The sequence below is a fragment of the Vidua chalybeata genome, chromosome 3 (assembly GCF_026979565.1).
Source record: "Vidua chalybeata isolate OUT-0048 chromosome 3, bVidCha1 merged haplotype, whole genome shotgun sequence".
Taxonomy (NCBI): domain Eukaryota; kingdom Metazoa; phylum Chordata; class Aves; order Passeriformes; family Viduidae; genus Vidua; species Vidua chalybeata.
In genome coordinates, this window is record NC_071532.1 from 84,954,001 (window position 1) to 84,969,186 (window position 15,186).

Consider the following 15,186-nt stretch of genomic DNA (forward strand, 5'->3'; position numbering starts at 1 on the left):
AAATCCTTCAAAAATGTGCAGTTTCTGTTGTATGTAGTGAGAGGTTTTTGGTGCACTATCTGATCTGAAAAGTTAGGAGGCTGCATAGCCAGCCTTGCCATCTGCCTCCTTCTGCATCAGCCTCTTGAAAAACTACCAGTTCTGTTTGATTGATGTATCACAGTGTAGAATGATAGAATCACAGAAACATTAAGGTTGGAAAAGACCTCCAAGATCATCAAGTCCAACCTTGACTGAACACTACCTTGTCAACTAAACCACAGCACTAAGTGACACATCTAGTTGTTCCTTGAACACCTCCAGAGATGGAGACTCCACTACATCCATGGGCAGGTCAGTCCAATGTTTAACCACCCTTTCTGTGAAGAAATTCTTGATGTCCAACCTAAACCTCCCCTGATGCAAGGGAGTCCACTTCCTCATCCTGTCACTGTTTGCCTGGGAGAAGAGACCGACCCCCACCTGGCTACAGCCTCCTGTCAGGGAGCTCATTTTCTTCAGGCTAAACACCCCCAGCTCCCTCAGATGCTCCTCACAGGACTTACTCTCTAGACCCTTCACCAGCCTTGTTGCCCCTCTCTGGGCATGATCCAGCATCTCAACATCCTTCCTAAATTGAGAGGCACAGAACTGGACACTGCACTTAAGGTACAGTCTCACCAGTGCTGGGAAGAATCACTGCCCTGGTCCTGCTGGCCACACTGCTGCTGACACAGGCCAGGATGCCATTGGCCTTTGTGGCCACCTGGGCACACCCTGGCTCATGTTCAGCTGCTGCCACCGACACCCTCAAGTCCCTTTCCACTGGGCCCTTTTCAGCCACTCTGCCCCCAGCTGTAGCATTGCAGGGCATTGCTGTGACCCAAGTGCAGGACTTGGCACCTGGCCTTGTTGAACCTCACAGCACTGGTCTCTTCCCATTGATCCAGCCTGTCCAGATCCCTCTGCAGAGCCCTCCTGCCCTCCAGCACATCAACACTCCCACCCAATTTAGTGCTGTTGGCAAACTTATTCAGGGTGATAGTACATCACCTAACCTCCAGGCACCTAAGCCAGTTCCTGGACCTGGTACCAGGCTGGTAGCTAGTTATTTCTTGCATGTTTAAAGATTTAGATCCTGAGGCATTAGGTTAGAGAAGTCTTCACTCAGCATGAGATGCTTACTCAAAGCAGGCAAAGACAGGCTCCTTTTTGTGACTTAAATACCTTATGGCCTGGAGAAAAGATTGTCAAACTGGAACACTTTCTGAAGATCGGTCTCAAGGTTGATCCTAAGTACTTTTCTCTTAACAGATGGATGCTGATCTTCCTCTTCCAATTCTCTGGGTTAAGTTCTCACTGACAAGCCTCTATTCTTATCTTTTTTCCTTCCTAAGCAGATTGGTGGTCATGTTGTCTTCCTCTCTAAGATCCCTCCAGCTAGTAGGCTGCAGGATATTCACTTTTATACAGCAGGAACCAAAATAGTTTTTGAAACTTTTTTTCCTAGAACTATGACATCTGAAGATTTGAGGTATCCTTCTAACTGTGTCCCCCACAGCCATGCTGTAGATGAGATTTTTGAAGATTTGGTTTTGATTCTATGCATAGAAAAGGAGCTTCAATCTTCCTATTCCTAATAGTTTAACTGTATTTTCAATACAAAGAATAATCATATTCTGCTTGTGATTTATGATGAAACTGACTCCGTTTTTTTGGGTTTGGTTCATTGTTTTGGTGGTTTTTAAAAATCTAAAATACTTAGGAACTTTTTTTATCTTGAGATTATTTTTTGCTATACAGCAAGACCACCATGGACAAGATATAATGATTTTAAGTCAGTGTTTTCTTTGGGTGCTGCGCATTGAAACTTAACTTATTTCCATTATTTGTCTTTCTATAACTAGACAAAAATTCTTATAGGACAGAAAAATTGTAATAGTATTCTGACAAGTCCAATTTATATTGTACATTGTTGGGAAAAAAAACCCTAAGAAAATGCAGAATGGCTAGAAGCCTACTAATATGATCCAGAAACTTTTTGCAGAAGCTACATACAACATGCTATTAAAACTGCAAATACATATTCAATACTTGTGTTTTATAAAAAATTGTATAAATATTCAAATTTAAGAGAAACAATATGGAATAAAATGCACTAGGAAACTGATATGTAGACAAAGGTTTATTTACACCATACAACATTTTAAATATTTTATACACAGCTGCAGCAGAGAAAGCTATTCTGAGCTTTCCAGAGAAAACTGCAATAATAAAGATGTGAAATATATTATTCATATAAAAGTGAGATTATTACTTTATTGCATTTAAAGCAATGAAGAATGTAGCTCAACAGACATTCATTTAATGACAAAAACTTTGCTTTTATATTATAAAGTAAAAAGTGTAGTAATGGCCAAACAGACTGTTATAAACTTTAAAAACTGCATAAATATATACATTGTGCTTCATGGTGAAGTTTTTTGAAAACTAAACCAAATGAAGCTGTTACAACATGAATCGTTGCTTGAGGTTTATCTATAAAGATTACCTTACAAATCCATTCCACGGGTACTTACAACACACGATGGTAAGAATTGTACACCTGGTTCTCCACTAGCCGCACTAGCGGGAATATACTGTACGAAAAAGCCACTGACATTTGGCACAGGAAGAGCCTGACATAAAGGAGTTGCAATGTTCAGACAGGAGTGTCAGGATTGTCAGGATTCCCAAAAGTCTTTTTATTGTCAGTGCAATTAATTATTTTTACTTTGTTTCTGTTTTGTTCAGTTCGTTTCTGTTAAACTTCTGTTTGAAAGTCACCTTCTTGCACATCTAAAGGCAAGTTCAGACACTTCTCCCATTCTGCTGGTCTGAGTTCTAAAGCATCTTTTGCCTCTGTGTCTAATACATTTATCGTTGTATAGTGTTGGTAGTCACCTGTGGTTTTGAAACTGTCCCATGGAGCCTTGCTGGGTCCTGAGTTCTCCTGAAGACCAAAGAAAGAAGAATTAAAATCAAGGATGAAATAAGGCAGTTTCCATTTATAGGGCTGTTTGCTGACGTGCTCTCATGAGACACAGAAGCTGGAGAGGGGAAATGGCTTTGCAGGGAGCCAGGCTGGCGGGTGCTCGGCACCGCTGCGACGCTTTCTCTGTGAACAATCAACACTTTGGCAAGCTCCTCACCTGAGCTGCCAGCTAAGCCCTTTCTTTCACAAGAACCAATGTGTGAGGAATGGGCTGAGAGATCCAGTACCAATAGACATCTTTCTAAGAGTGGGAGAAAAGAGGGAGAAGAGAAAGGAAGGTAACAGAGAAGAGTTTGTTGCTTGAAATATGGAGTGGTTTGAAACGGAGACTGCCAGCTGGATTTTAAATTGTGGCAGGTGTATGGAAGAATGACAGAAACCTTGAAAATGCTGTGAGAGCCACCTTGCCTAGGTTGATGAGCTCACCTATATTAGTATTAACAGACTGAAAGGTGGTTATTTTCTATTGAATGATTTTTTTATTTTTTTAATGCTACATTTTATAAGGTAAAAGACTTTATGGACCAATTTAATTAGAGATTTCTGCTGTAACATGATGGGTGGGATTAAGTTGCTAAAATCCAGTATTTTTGCACCGTCTAAGATGCCTTTGGACTTTCTTCTTGATCTCCAACTATCTTTCACAAGAGGTGCAGATCCCCTTTGAGCCCTGTATCACTGCTGCCTGTACTGTGTTGTAAACCAAGACCTCTGCCTAAAATAGCCTGAGATGCCTATATTTAGGTACCTGGATCATTCTCTGACTGTTTCACAAACAGATCATTCCTCTAGGCAGCTTTTATTAGCAGACCTTTCAAAAGCACAGCACCAATGTGAAACAGAGTAAACACAACTCTTCTACTGAGATTCCCTTTGAGATTTTGAATTAATTCAAGCTTTATGTGAATAGCAAATCTCAAGTAGGGAGACAAATGGAAACGTTACATGTAAGCTGATCTCAAAAGGGGGAATGAGAACTTGATACAAAATAACACATATCACAGAGACAGGTTCATCAAAGAATCAGGGCTAAATTTCTGCTGGATTAAGATGATGTAAAAGATGTAAATCCATTGGCCTCACATCTGCTTAATACCTCTTCTTCATGTCTGAAAGCAGCTCTTCTGAAAAAGTTGTAGAATACAATGATTCTAGCTCAGTTCCATTTAATATATGTTTCACATTTTAAAATTATATAAAAATTATTATTAATCAAAATATTACTGATAAAAATATGTCAGACTAAATTAGCTGTTTTAATTAGGTAGAATCAACTATTTCCTTGCTCTCATTATCAGATGTAGTCAGAGTGTTATGCATGTGTGTATAAATTTGAATTACGATGATAGCAGCCTCAACTCAGGATGATTTAATTTTTGCTTTTCCCATAGTAAATATTTATGAATCTATTTTGGAAAAGACATGGCATTACAGAGATCTTGTGTGTTTTCTGTACAATTGCATATACAGGTAAATCCATCTGGACTTGTTTGTACCTGGCCTAGCTAGAGGAAAAGCCTGATTGGTCAAATTAAATCAGTGAGCTGCTTTCTCTGTATAAAGGCCCTTAGACACTGCAGGCACATACAGATTTGAAGTGCATTCCCTACAGTTCAATTACTTGTCATCTATAATGCTAGTGAGTTAATTATGGTCTAATTGTAGAATGCAATGAGTCTTGTCATAAGTTGGATTTCTGAAAATAGCTTTGGTTCTCATTTCTGAGGTACCTAAAGGTGAGGCATTCTTGGGAAATGTACTGGAGTCAAAAGGCTCTTGTTTCACTGTTTAGGATCCACCATATTTTAAATATAATAGAAGGACACTTACCATACTGCCTGATTTTGGTACATCCCGAAATCTGTCCAGAGTCTGAAATTTCTGATTTAACTCTTGAAACAATTCCATATGCCTCTTTCTTGTATGCATGACCTTCTGCAAAATGGAATATACTTGCTTATATATATAATTGAATCTGGTTGTTTTGTTTTGTATTGTTTTTTGGGTTTTGGTTTTTTTTTTTTTTTAAGAGAAGCATTACTTTTTCCAACATAATAAAGTAAATTGAATTTGGCAGGGCCATCTTTTCCCTATAGATTTGACCAATGGAAATGAATTGCCCTGGCCATTCTCTCTGCTGTGTTTAATTATCCTCCTGTATACAAGAGACTGTTTTAACCCTACATCTATTGAGTTGCTGAAACTAGGGGCCACTAATGTTAGCTTGGAAGTATCTTGAAAGTAATGGCAATTTCTCAGAAGAATATTTCTCTTGCATATGAAGAATATTTTCTAGAACTGTTTTCAGCATGGATGCTTAAATTTTAATTTCTATAGGAAAGCAACAGCACTTTTAATGGTCCCTGTTGGAATAATTTTTATGAGAATGCTGAACTCAGAAATCTTGGCTCAAAATGGAAAACCCCCAAATGTTATGTCTTTTTAATTAGACATCTTCTTGTCATTCAAATCATCATAAAATGCAGTTGAAATTGCATTCATATTAACAAAAATAGGCACGTTTTTTCAATTTTACTTGCTTTCTTATTTCATGGACAAAGAAATTGGAAACTGCCCTCCCTCTAGCCCATGCTGAGGGCACTCTCCCACAGAAACTAATTATATGGCATTTCTGTGGAAAAGGGGTGACCCCAAAGAGCCCCCACAATTATCACACCTCAGTGCACAGGCCTCAGCCATGTATCTGCCTGGGCAGCTACTTGGAGACTAAAGCCTGTTTTCAAGCCTAGATTGTAAGCTATGCTCATCAGAGCTGTTTTCAAAGGAATTCATGCTCAGCTATGGGTTCAGAACAGCCTCTGGAGCCAAGCTGAAGGCTGCTTACTGTTTGACCAGTCTCATGGTTCTGTGGTCTGGATGGTCTGGGGATGGGAGGGTCTGAGGATGCTTCACCTCAGTCCAGCAGTGGATGGGCTTGGCTTTGCTTTTCTTAAGCTTTGTAACTGCTTGAACTTGAATTACAGCCAGGGCAGCAGCCAGGAATGCTGACAGACAAGGTGCAGCACACAGGCTTTTGTGCAAGTCCTGATTTTGTGTCTAGCCTGATTTTCCCTGGAGTTGTGAGTGAAACCCTGAAAACTTGTGTATGTAGTGCTTGAGTGTGACCCTTTCCATCAAGCCTAGGTTAGTACCTTTTAAAATGGAGTGGCAATAGCTGACTCTCAACATTCCTTTATCAATGCCAACTTTATCTTTCATTTGCATTATGTCTTTAGAGATTTCTTGAAATGTGGCTGCTCTTTTTGCCAGGCATTTCTACTGCTATGCTGTAATACTTGCATTAACCTTAATACAGCCATGCAGTGGCTTGAGAAGTTGTTTACGTCTGAGGAAAGGAGTTTGGTAATATGTCTCACAAAGAGACATGAGACATCAGAAATTAAAGACCTATTAACTTGAGTTGTGGGGTGAATAAGGGAAAACCTTTTACAGTAGTTGGTAATAAACTCCTTGCAAAAGGTAATTTAACTAGAGATAGCTATCTAAATTTATGAGAGGAGTTTTACTTAAGTGACTTCCTAGGGATTCTTTTCAGATATTGCTTCTGTGGTAGACAGGAGTATATAGCAATTTTCATATACATAAAATTAAAAAAAAAAGGGTTCTACCTCAAATATTATTATTGGTTTAAAAAAGGAGACATGGTCATGGGAATAAAACAGTTTTGGTGGGTTAAACCACTAGCTCTAAAAAGCAGGAAATAACATAAGGCTGTGAAACAAGTATCTTCATTTGGAAACTTTTTAGTAGAAAGCTGGGAATATAGATAATGCTACTTTCTGATATCTTTTCCTTAATCATGTACCCAAGATGTCATTAAATAGCAAACATGAATAATGCAAATGTCTTACTCAGTTCATTACATTATTCCTGAGGAGAAGCAGGTGGGAGGGGAAATAAAATACTTGCACCGGGAAGTCTGCCAGAAAAAAAAAATCTTTACATTTTATTCTTAATAGCAGCATGACTGGTATGAACATGTACCCATGGATCTTTTGGTTACTTTGTGTTTTCCTGGCTTCCATTCCATAATTCCTACCCACTGACACCCACTCCCTCCCTATTGCTTATAAAGAACAATCTGAACTGAAGGTACAGCAACTTAAATTTCCAACTTTAACTCTCAATTTCTAGACTTCTTTTAAAATTTTGGTTAGAAAGCACCATCTCATCTCCTTTCTAGAAAATATGCTCTGTTTGGTAACTCTTTCTCTTTTATGAGAAAACAACCTACAAAGTATTTGTAGCATGTTATTCTGTTTTCTCTATTAAATGGGCAATGTGGACTACACCCCTTTATTAATCTTAGAAATACTAAGTTTTAACAATACAAAGCTGGAGATCTTGACCACTAATACTAGGATGACTGTAGTAGTATCAGGATGTGAAAAGGATGGAAACTGAACTTGTGCTGCCCTTTTTTCTTTAGGTGCAGCTGCACAGTTGCCCATTGATGTTGCATCCCTGCCAGAAACACCAGAGTCAGCCACCAGGCTGCAGACACACATCTTCTTGTGGTGTCTCCTGAAGGTTCCATAACTCTTGTGCCCCACACCCTAAAGGGGGTCAAGCTGAAACAACACCCCTTCCACATTTCTATTCCCACTCTTAAGTCAGATAGAGTGTGTGTTTTGAAGAGACTACACCTTACTCTAATGATCACCTACTCACAGAAAAGGATTCAGAGTGTGGATGGCTGTCAGCAAGATGGGGAAAGCTTAAAATGTAACTCTGTACCCAGCTCCCTTTTTTATTTATGATAGGACTTTATCTGAACTCTAACTCAAGACAAATATAAATATTTAATGACACCCCACCTGCAGTACTGTATTCAACTTTGGGGTTCCCAACATAAGGTCCATGTTGGAGTGAGTGTAGTGGAGGGTGATCAGAGGGCTGGAGGACCTCTCCTATGAATTCAGAGTGAGAGAATTGGGGCTGTTCATCTCTAACAGAGATGAGAAGGCTTCAGGGACATCTTACAGCAGCCTTGCAGTACCTAAGGGGGGCCTGCAAGAAGGCTGGAGAAGCACTTTTTGCAAGAATATATAGTGACAGGACAAGTGGTGATGGCTGAAAGAGGGTAGGTTTGGATTAGATATAGAAAAAAGACTTCAGTGAAGAAGGTGATGACACACTGGAACAGGTAAACAGAGAAGTTGTGGATGCCCCATTACTGGAAGTCTTAAAGGCCTGGTTGGATGAGGCTCAGCCTGGTCTGGTGGAAGGCATTCCTGCCAGTGGCTTGGGCTTAGCTCTCGATGACTTTTAAGGCCCCTTTCAACCTAAGCTATTCAGTGATTCTATGATTTGTGGTCAATCTCATAAATAACAATATCATCATCATCATCATCACCACCACTACCAGGTAATTTAATTTGCCTTGGATATTTTCTGCTTTTTTGCAGTTAAAAATGTTCTCTCTCAAATCTTGTACAAAGCAGCTAAGTTGAAAGAACAGATGGGGGAATGCCTTCCCAGCCCTCTAATGGAAACATGCTGTTGTTTCAAGATGTTGTAGGTATGATCAGTTGCCAAACTTGGCAACAGGAAATAATTTTTACCTGCAGGCATATTTTTTTTTAACCTTTGCCTTAAAGATATGTCTTCAGGTTAGTAAGAGAATTATTTTAAACTTTTGTGGGTTATAGTAGTATTACAATAAGTAGCTATGGCAGATGAAATTCTGAAAGAATGCAGCTCCAGCAACCAGTGATCAATTTAGCATTATTGTTGGTGCAGTCTGTTCTGTGTATCCTTGCTCTCTCTCAGAGCTAGCGATGACTTGAATCCTGGGGATCAGGGTAATAAGGCATTTTCTGAATTATTTAGCATAAATGTTGTTAACAGAGTATATCCAATGAATGGCTGATAGAAATGAGAGTGGGGTAGCTGGGGAAATCCAAAGTCAGACTTCCTCAAAGAAGGTAAAGGTAATTGTGATTTTGAATCCTAAAATGCACGCCAATAGTACTGTTTAGCTCTCCTGTATGTTTTTGTAACTGCCAGCATTCACCTATAATAAAGGCCTCCTGGGAATTTCTACAGCATCTGTATTTCTGTTCAACATAATTAGAATGAACTTTATTTGATCTGACAGCTAACTGTTAGTGCTGAGACTTAATGAAAAAGCTACCTGTCCAGCTGTAGAGAAAAATGACAGGAGTTGGAGGGCATTTAGCTGGGGTTAGCACAGCCTGTGGGATCGAGGATCCAAAATGTCCAGACCAATAATTTTGCTCATGTTTTGGACACCAGACTGCATGAATGAGTCCAAACTTATCTTTATTAATAGCAAGAAAAGAGTTGTAAAGTTGTTTTATGTTGACTGTTCATTTAGTAAACTTCAAAGTTCAACTAGATTAGTCAGTGTTTTACAAAATCTAACTGTATACAGTATATTATGTAGCAGAAATACTTCCTGCTGACAGATGAAGCCCTGTTTGTTACACTCTGTCTTTTTTTTTTTCCCCTACATGAAAGGATAATTTAAGAATGTAATGGTAAGCAATTTAAAAAGGGAAAAATAGATATGGGTACCCAGTTTTGATACCCCCCCTCTCTAACCACTTTGAGATCTATGGTAAGTGCATGCGAGTTTTGATGTCATCCTTTTCTCTCTGCCTTTCTTTTGACTGAGACACATTTTCTATAACAGAACTCACACAGATACAGGACTTTTGTTTTTTATAATCCATTTCAAAGGCCCTTAAAACAACATCTGTATTTCTGCATGTATTGAGGATAACAGAGACAGAAAGTATTTTGTGATGTTATGTAGTTTTAATCTAGTTGTGTTCACATTGCATAGCAGCTGGCTTTGTGTTTCTTCTGTGGCTCTTGGAGAAAAATGGCCTTTCTCATATTATTATTTTATGTATTTTTATTGTTTTTCTTCCAAATTATTTATATTAAGGTGAATGTTCCATTGGAAGCCACTAGAATAATCTTATTTTCTTTTATTTTTTTTAAGTATGAAACCATGAGTAAGTATATAGTAATAAGTCAAACATGTCCAAGACAATTCTCTGGCAACATCTAACATGGAATGTCCTCCATGAATACTGAACTCTATTAAATTCTCTTAGTCTAAAAGCAAATTGTCTATTGTGAATGGTACCCAGATTGAACTGAGTTCCTTAATGACACTCAAGAACTTCTTGGAGAGACAAGGGTAGTGCAGACTAAAATAGTGAAGATCTGCCTAAAAACGAATCCATTTAAAAGCTGGCATTTTTGGCACCCAGGAATATTCCCTCAAATGTCTAATTTATTGAGATAGACATAGCTGGAGTATTTGTCTTGAGTGAATATAGAGACATGTGAAAGTTTGAGGGTGTACAGACTGCAGAGAGAGTGTTAAAAGGAAAAGGACAGAGATAGCCAAACTTTTCCCACCCTTGTCTACACTGCATACTTAACATTTTTTATCTTCAGAACCACATCCATGTCATTTTATGATTTGGAATCCTCAGAAAAATGGAAGGCCATTGTCTCAGAGAGTGCCAGCTAGCACTGGTCACAGACAAAGCAGAGAAAGTGTTAAACATTTAAGTAGTATCTTACCTCCAGACTGTATTCCATTTTGCAGTGAAGCTGCTTTGGGGTATCCAAAGAGCAGCATTTTGGCCACACCACATTATCTCAACATTTTTTGTCTTTTTTATTTTATTTTACCTTAGACAGCCATGCTAGGCATAAGGATACAGGAAAGCCCACAAACTTAAGCAGAAAAATCATAAAGCTGGGGGGTGAGACGGGGTTAGTCTGCACCAATACTTGTAAAAAACAGTAGCAACTGACACAGTATTTCTGATGCTCTCAGTTCCTCAGCACTCACTCCCAGTGGCCCCATCCTTTCCTTTTTACAAAAAAAATATTTTCCTGCATTTTAATAGTAATTCTAAAAATACTAGGCCATGGAACAGCAGTATTGCAAACAAGTTAAGAAAAAGGTGTAAATAAGCAACACACAGCTGGGAGGAGTGGCTGATACCCCAGAGGGCTGTGCAGCCCTTCAGAAAGACCAGGACATGTTGGAGAGATGGGCAGAGAAGTGTCTGAAACTCAGCAGAGGAAAGTGCAGGGTCCTGCACCTGGAGAAGAATAATCCCCTGCACCAGGGCAGGCTGGGCGCTGACCTGCTGGAAAGCAGCCCTGCAGAGAAGAACCTGGGTGTCCATGGACAGCATGGAAGAAAAACCATGAGCCAGCAGTGCCCTGGTGGCCAAGCAGGACAATGGTGTCCTGTGGTGCATGAGGAAGAACATTGTCAGCAGATCAAGGTAGGTGATCCTGCCCCTCTACTCAGCCATGGTGAGGCACATCTGGAGTGCTGTGTCCAGATCTGGGCTCCTCAGTAGAAGAGGGACATGGAGGTCCTGGAGGAGGTCCAGGGGAGGCCATCAAAGATGATTAAGGGATTGGAGCATCTATCTTTTGAGGAAAGACTGAAGGAATTGGGCCTGATCAGCCTTCAAAACAGACAACTGAGAGTGGATCTTATCACTGTCTATCAGTATCTAAAAAGTGGTGTTGAGGAGGTTTCCAGGCCCTTTCCAGTGGTGCCAAGCAACAGGTCAAGAGGTAAAGGGCAGAAACTGATGCACAGGAAGTTCCACCTGAATATGAGGATGAATTTCTTTGCTGTGCAAGTGACCTTGCACTGGCACAGACTGCCCAGAGAGCGTGTGGAGTTTCCCTCACTGGAGCTATTCAAGAATCATCTGGGCACAATCCTGTGCCATGTGCTCCAGGATGACCCTGCTAGAGCAGTGAGGTTGGACAACATGGCCCATTCTGTGGTCCCTTCCAACATGACCCATTCTGTGAGTCTGTGAAACCAAGTGAGTCAAGAGAAAATATGTAATGAGGAGTCCCATTTCTTGAGATCAGAATGTGTACTGCATTGTTGGTGTTTATTTGGTGTTGGATTATGTTTCTGAGTGACAGGAAGAATGTTTTAGTATCTGTTGCCACAGAGAATGCTCTTACTGTAATATTTCTACTTTTCAATGACAAAACCAGTAAAGTTTAGAATTCTTTACATCACTACAGTTATAAAACTTATGATTGAATTTAGAGTTGCTTGCTCATCAGAATTTTGTTATTGTTTCAAGTATTCTTCCTTTCTATGCCTTTATCCTAAAGTGTATTTAGGGTAATTGCAAACAGGGGAGTTTTTGATGTTATGGTTGATACGTGCTGATCACAGGCTTTCAAATTTTAGCCCACAATCTGTAGGTTCTATACAAATATAATTGTTCAGTTTCTTTGGAGACACACAAAATGAATTATATCAAAATACTTCTATGCATGAGTAAGACACCCTATGTGAAAACCTCAAATTACTAACAGCTCCTTGAAAACTAACTTCTGTATTCCTTCTGGTAGAAATCAGTGAAAAATTTTCAACAAATCTCTAAGAGAATTAATTGTATTGACTGAGAACAAAATGGTCATTAATGAACACAACTGAACCTTCTCACTCGACAGGATCTAAGTCGGAAATTATGCATATCTAACCTAAAGAACCTTACATGAACTTAGTTTTTTATATAGCATGTGATCCATAAGCTTTGACACCTGCAGCACTACATCATTCAAAATTTGACACATTTATAATCACTACTTGGATGTGAAAGTTGTATTTCAGTAGAGTAGTATTGAAGAAAGATAAAAGAAATTACTGAAAATCTCTTGAGCAAAGCAAACTTCTGCTGTGATTTAACCTGTCCTATAAAAGTGTCACACTTTTTCAGTAAGTAGATAGCCAGCCAAAAAAAAGAGAAAGAAAAAATCAAAAAAACCAAACCCAGATGAAAATGAAAAGGCAAAGAATTTAAAAACTGAAATAATGATGGTTAATATTGCAATATGACAGTCTGATCTCAGAATATTTTGCAAACAAGTTGCACCAAAGTAGTTTTAATGAATTGTTCATCATGTTCTGTACAGTACCAATTGAACAACCCTATCACATTTACTATGCCAGAAGGCTAAAATCTGCTAAAATGAACACTTCACATTTACTTTTAGGAAAATACTTTTAATATTCAGGAATAATTCAGTAAAACTTACTTCAAAGTCAAGGTCCGAATAACGTGATTTTCTTCTCTATTAAGCAGTAAAAAAAAAGAAAAAAGAGGTTTTATTAACAAGGGGACTATTCAAATCATATTAATGAGTCTAAATAACATTATTTTTTTCCTATCAGGTATATATTAGGTATTTTGTAAGAAGATAGAGATTTTTATCTTGATAATTTAAGAGTAATGTGTGACTTTGCATAGTTTCTTAGACCAGTATCATCATATTTTCTCTGAAATAAACCAGAATGCACTTCACTGGGATGCATAATGTGCATGTTATTTGCATGCAATTGAACCTGTTGGTGTATAAAATATTTCTGTACTTTCTGTGGTATTTGAAAATTATCATAATATTTATACATTTTTACACAGGTACCTATACATATCTATGATTTAGACTTTTTATAGGTTTACAGAAATTGATTTGTTCCTACATCAAGCTTACATTGGTACAACTCCATTGATTTTAATGGAATAAATGACAGCAAAATCAAGCCGAAGCCATAGCTTCAGCTTGTTTGTTTGCAATGACAATCTGAATGGAGAAAGCAATGACTTTGTTTTAAACTTATGACAAATCTGATTCAAAGCATCTGATATAAAGCAAGAATGATTTACTAGTGAAGTAATCACTTGTATAAAATGTAACAGAATATGATTGCTTAGACATGTTACAAATAATTTAGCAGAGAATTTTTTAGATCCAAAAAGAAATCAATTATAAAGTCAAATTATATTAAAAAAAAGCAGGAATATTCTAAACAAGGGATAAAAATATCTTTTTTTTTCTTTTAGAGTTGGAAATTAAATGGCTTGCAATAGATTAAAGAGATGTAGAAAGAAGAAGCTAGGTTGTGAGAGCTGAAAAGAATGAAAAAAAACTTGAGAATGAACAAAAAGATACATCCATCTTTAGGAAGGAGGGTTAAAGAAGATAAAAGTACTCCTAAACCCAAAAAGGTTTTCTGCTGAAGTTTAATCCTAATTTTTATGATAGGGTGTGATGGCTTTAAGTCATGGTGAAGGAACCTTTTCACACCACACTTAATTTCTTCAGTAAAGAAGAATCCAACTCACTAAGTCAAGAGGAAGAATGTTTCTGATTTTGATTTTATTTGGTTTAACAAACCTGCAGGTTTTAGTAAGCTGCTTTGTTTTCCTGAAATTGAAAGGAATGATTTTACAAGTCTTCCAGCTGTAAAAAGTGGAAGCTGTTTGGTCTCTGAGCCCTTGATTATACCACTTTGTGACATGTTGTCTGGTTTTGTAGTAAAATTTTAATGCTCCAATCCACAATAATGTAAGAAATATTACTGCAACACTGTCGACACTCTGATGCCTAAAGGGTTCTGAAGCTCTATAAAAGAACAGTCTAAGTAAAAACAACCAACAAAAGAAGCTTTGGAGCAGCTATCTTTAATCATCAAGGCCTGATTTAAAGAGAATCTATGCATTTGTGATGAGGAATGATCTACTTTTAAGGTACAATTAGACCACATCTACCACTGAGAAGGCTCAATTGTTGCAAAATAAGAAACATAGATATAGATACAATAGATAATGCAGTGAAGTTTACAGGAGTAACTTTGAAAAATGTTTGAAAACGCTATTTTTAAGTTAGAGTTCATTAATAAACCTGATACCATTGAATTATAAGTAAAAATATAGTTAATTAGGAAAACATATTCAGTTGGCTAGGTACTGTGATTTGTAAAATTGAAACATTTACATACTGCTTTCAGTGTGCTTGACTGCAGTGAAAATATTCCTGGCATAGCTGGATTATTAGGTTTTGTCTATTATTAGATAGACAACTCTATCACTGTTTACATGGTGAATATCTAAAAGACTGCAAAATATTCAGTTGTGCTACTGTTAGAGAGAGAGAGAGAGGCAAGTATTGCAATTTTGCTGTTAGTTCACACCAGTTATGACCAAACAGGTCATATGCCACAGGTCTTTCTCAGTGATGATTTTCTAGGGCTCAACAAGAACCTCTCACAAAAATATTTTTTTTAAATTTATATAGTAAGGAACATCTGTTCTGTGCTTGTGCTTCAT

The 15,186-nt window shown here is 38.0% G+C and overlaps 1 protein-coding gene across 1 annotated transcript in view; it reads right to left on the bottom strand.

Moving 5' to 3' along the window:
* Positions 1-2,151: 2,151 nt before the first annotated feature.
* Positions 2,152-15,186, bottom strand: part of ADGRB3 (adhesion G protein-coupled receptor B3) — a 446,982-nt gene continuing 433,947 nt past the window's right edge. Inside the window, exons 30-32 of the mRNA XM_053938382.1 lie at positions 13,115-13,150; positions 4,844-4,948; positions 2,152-2,971 (exon numbers count right to left, since the gene is read on the bottom strand). Coding sequence (XP_053794357.1) covers positions 2,783-2,971; positions 4,844-4,948; positions 13,115-13,150 — 330 coding nt within the window. The 3' untranslated portion in view covers positions 2,152-2,782. The remainder of the gene's footprint in view (positions 2,972-4,843; positions 4,949-13,114; positions 13,151-15,186) is intronic.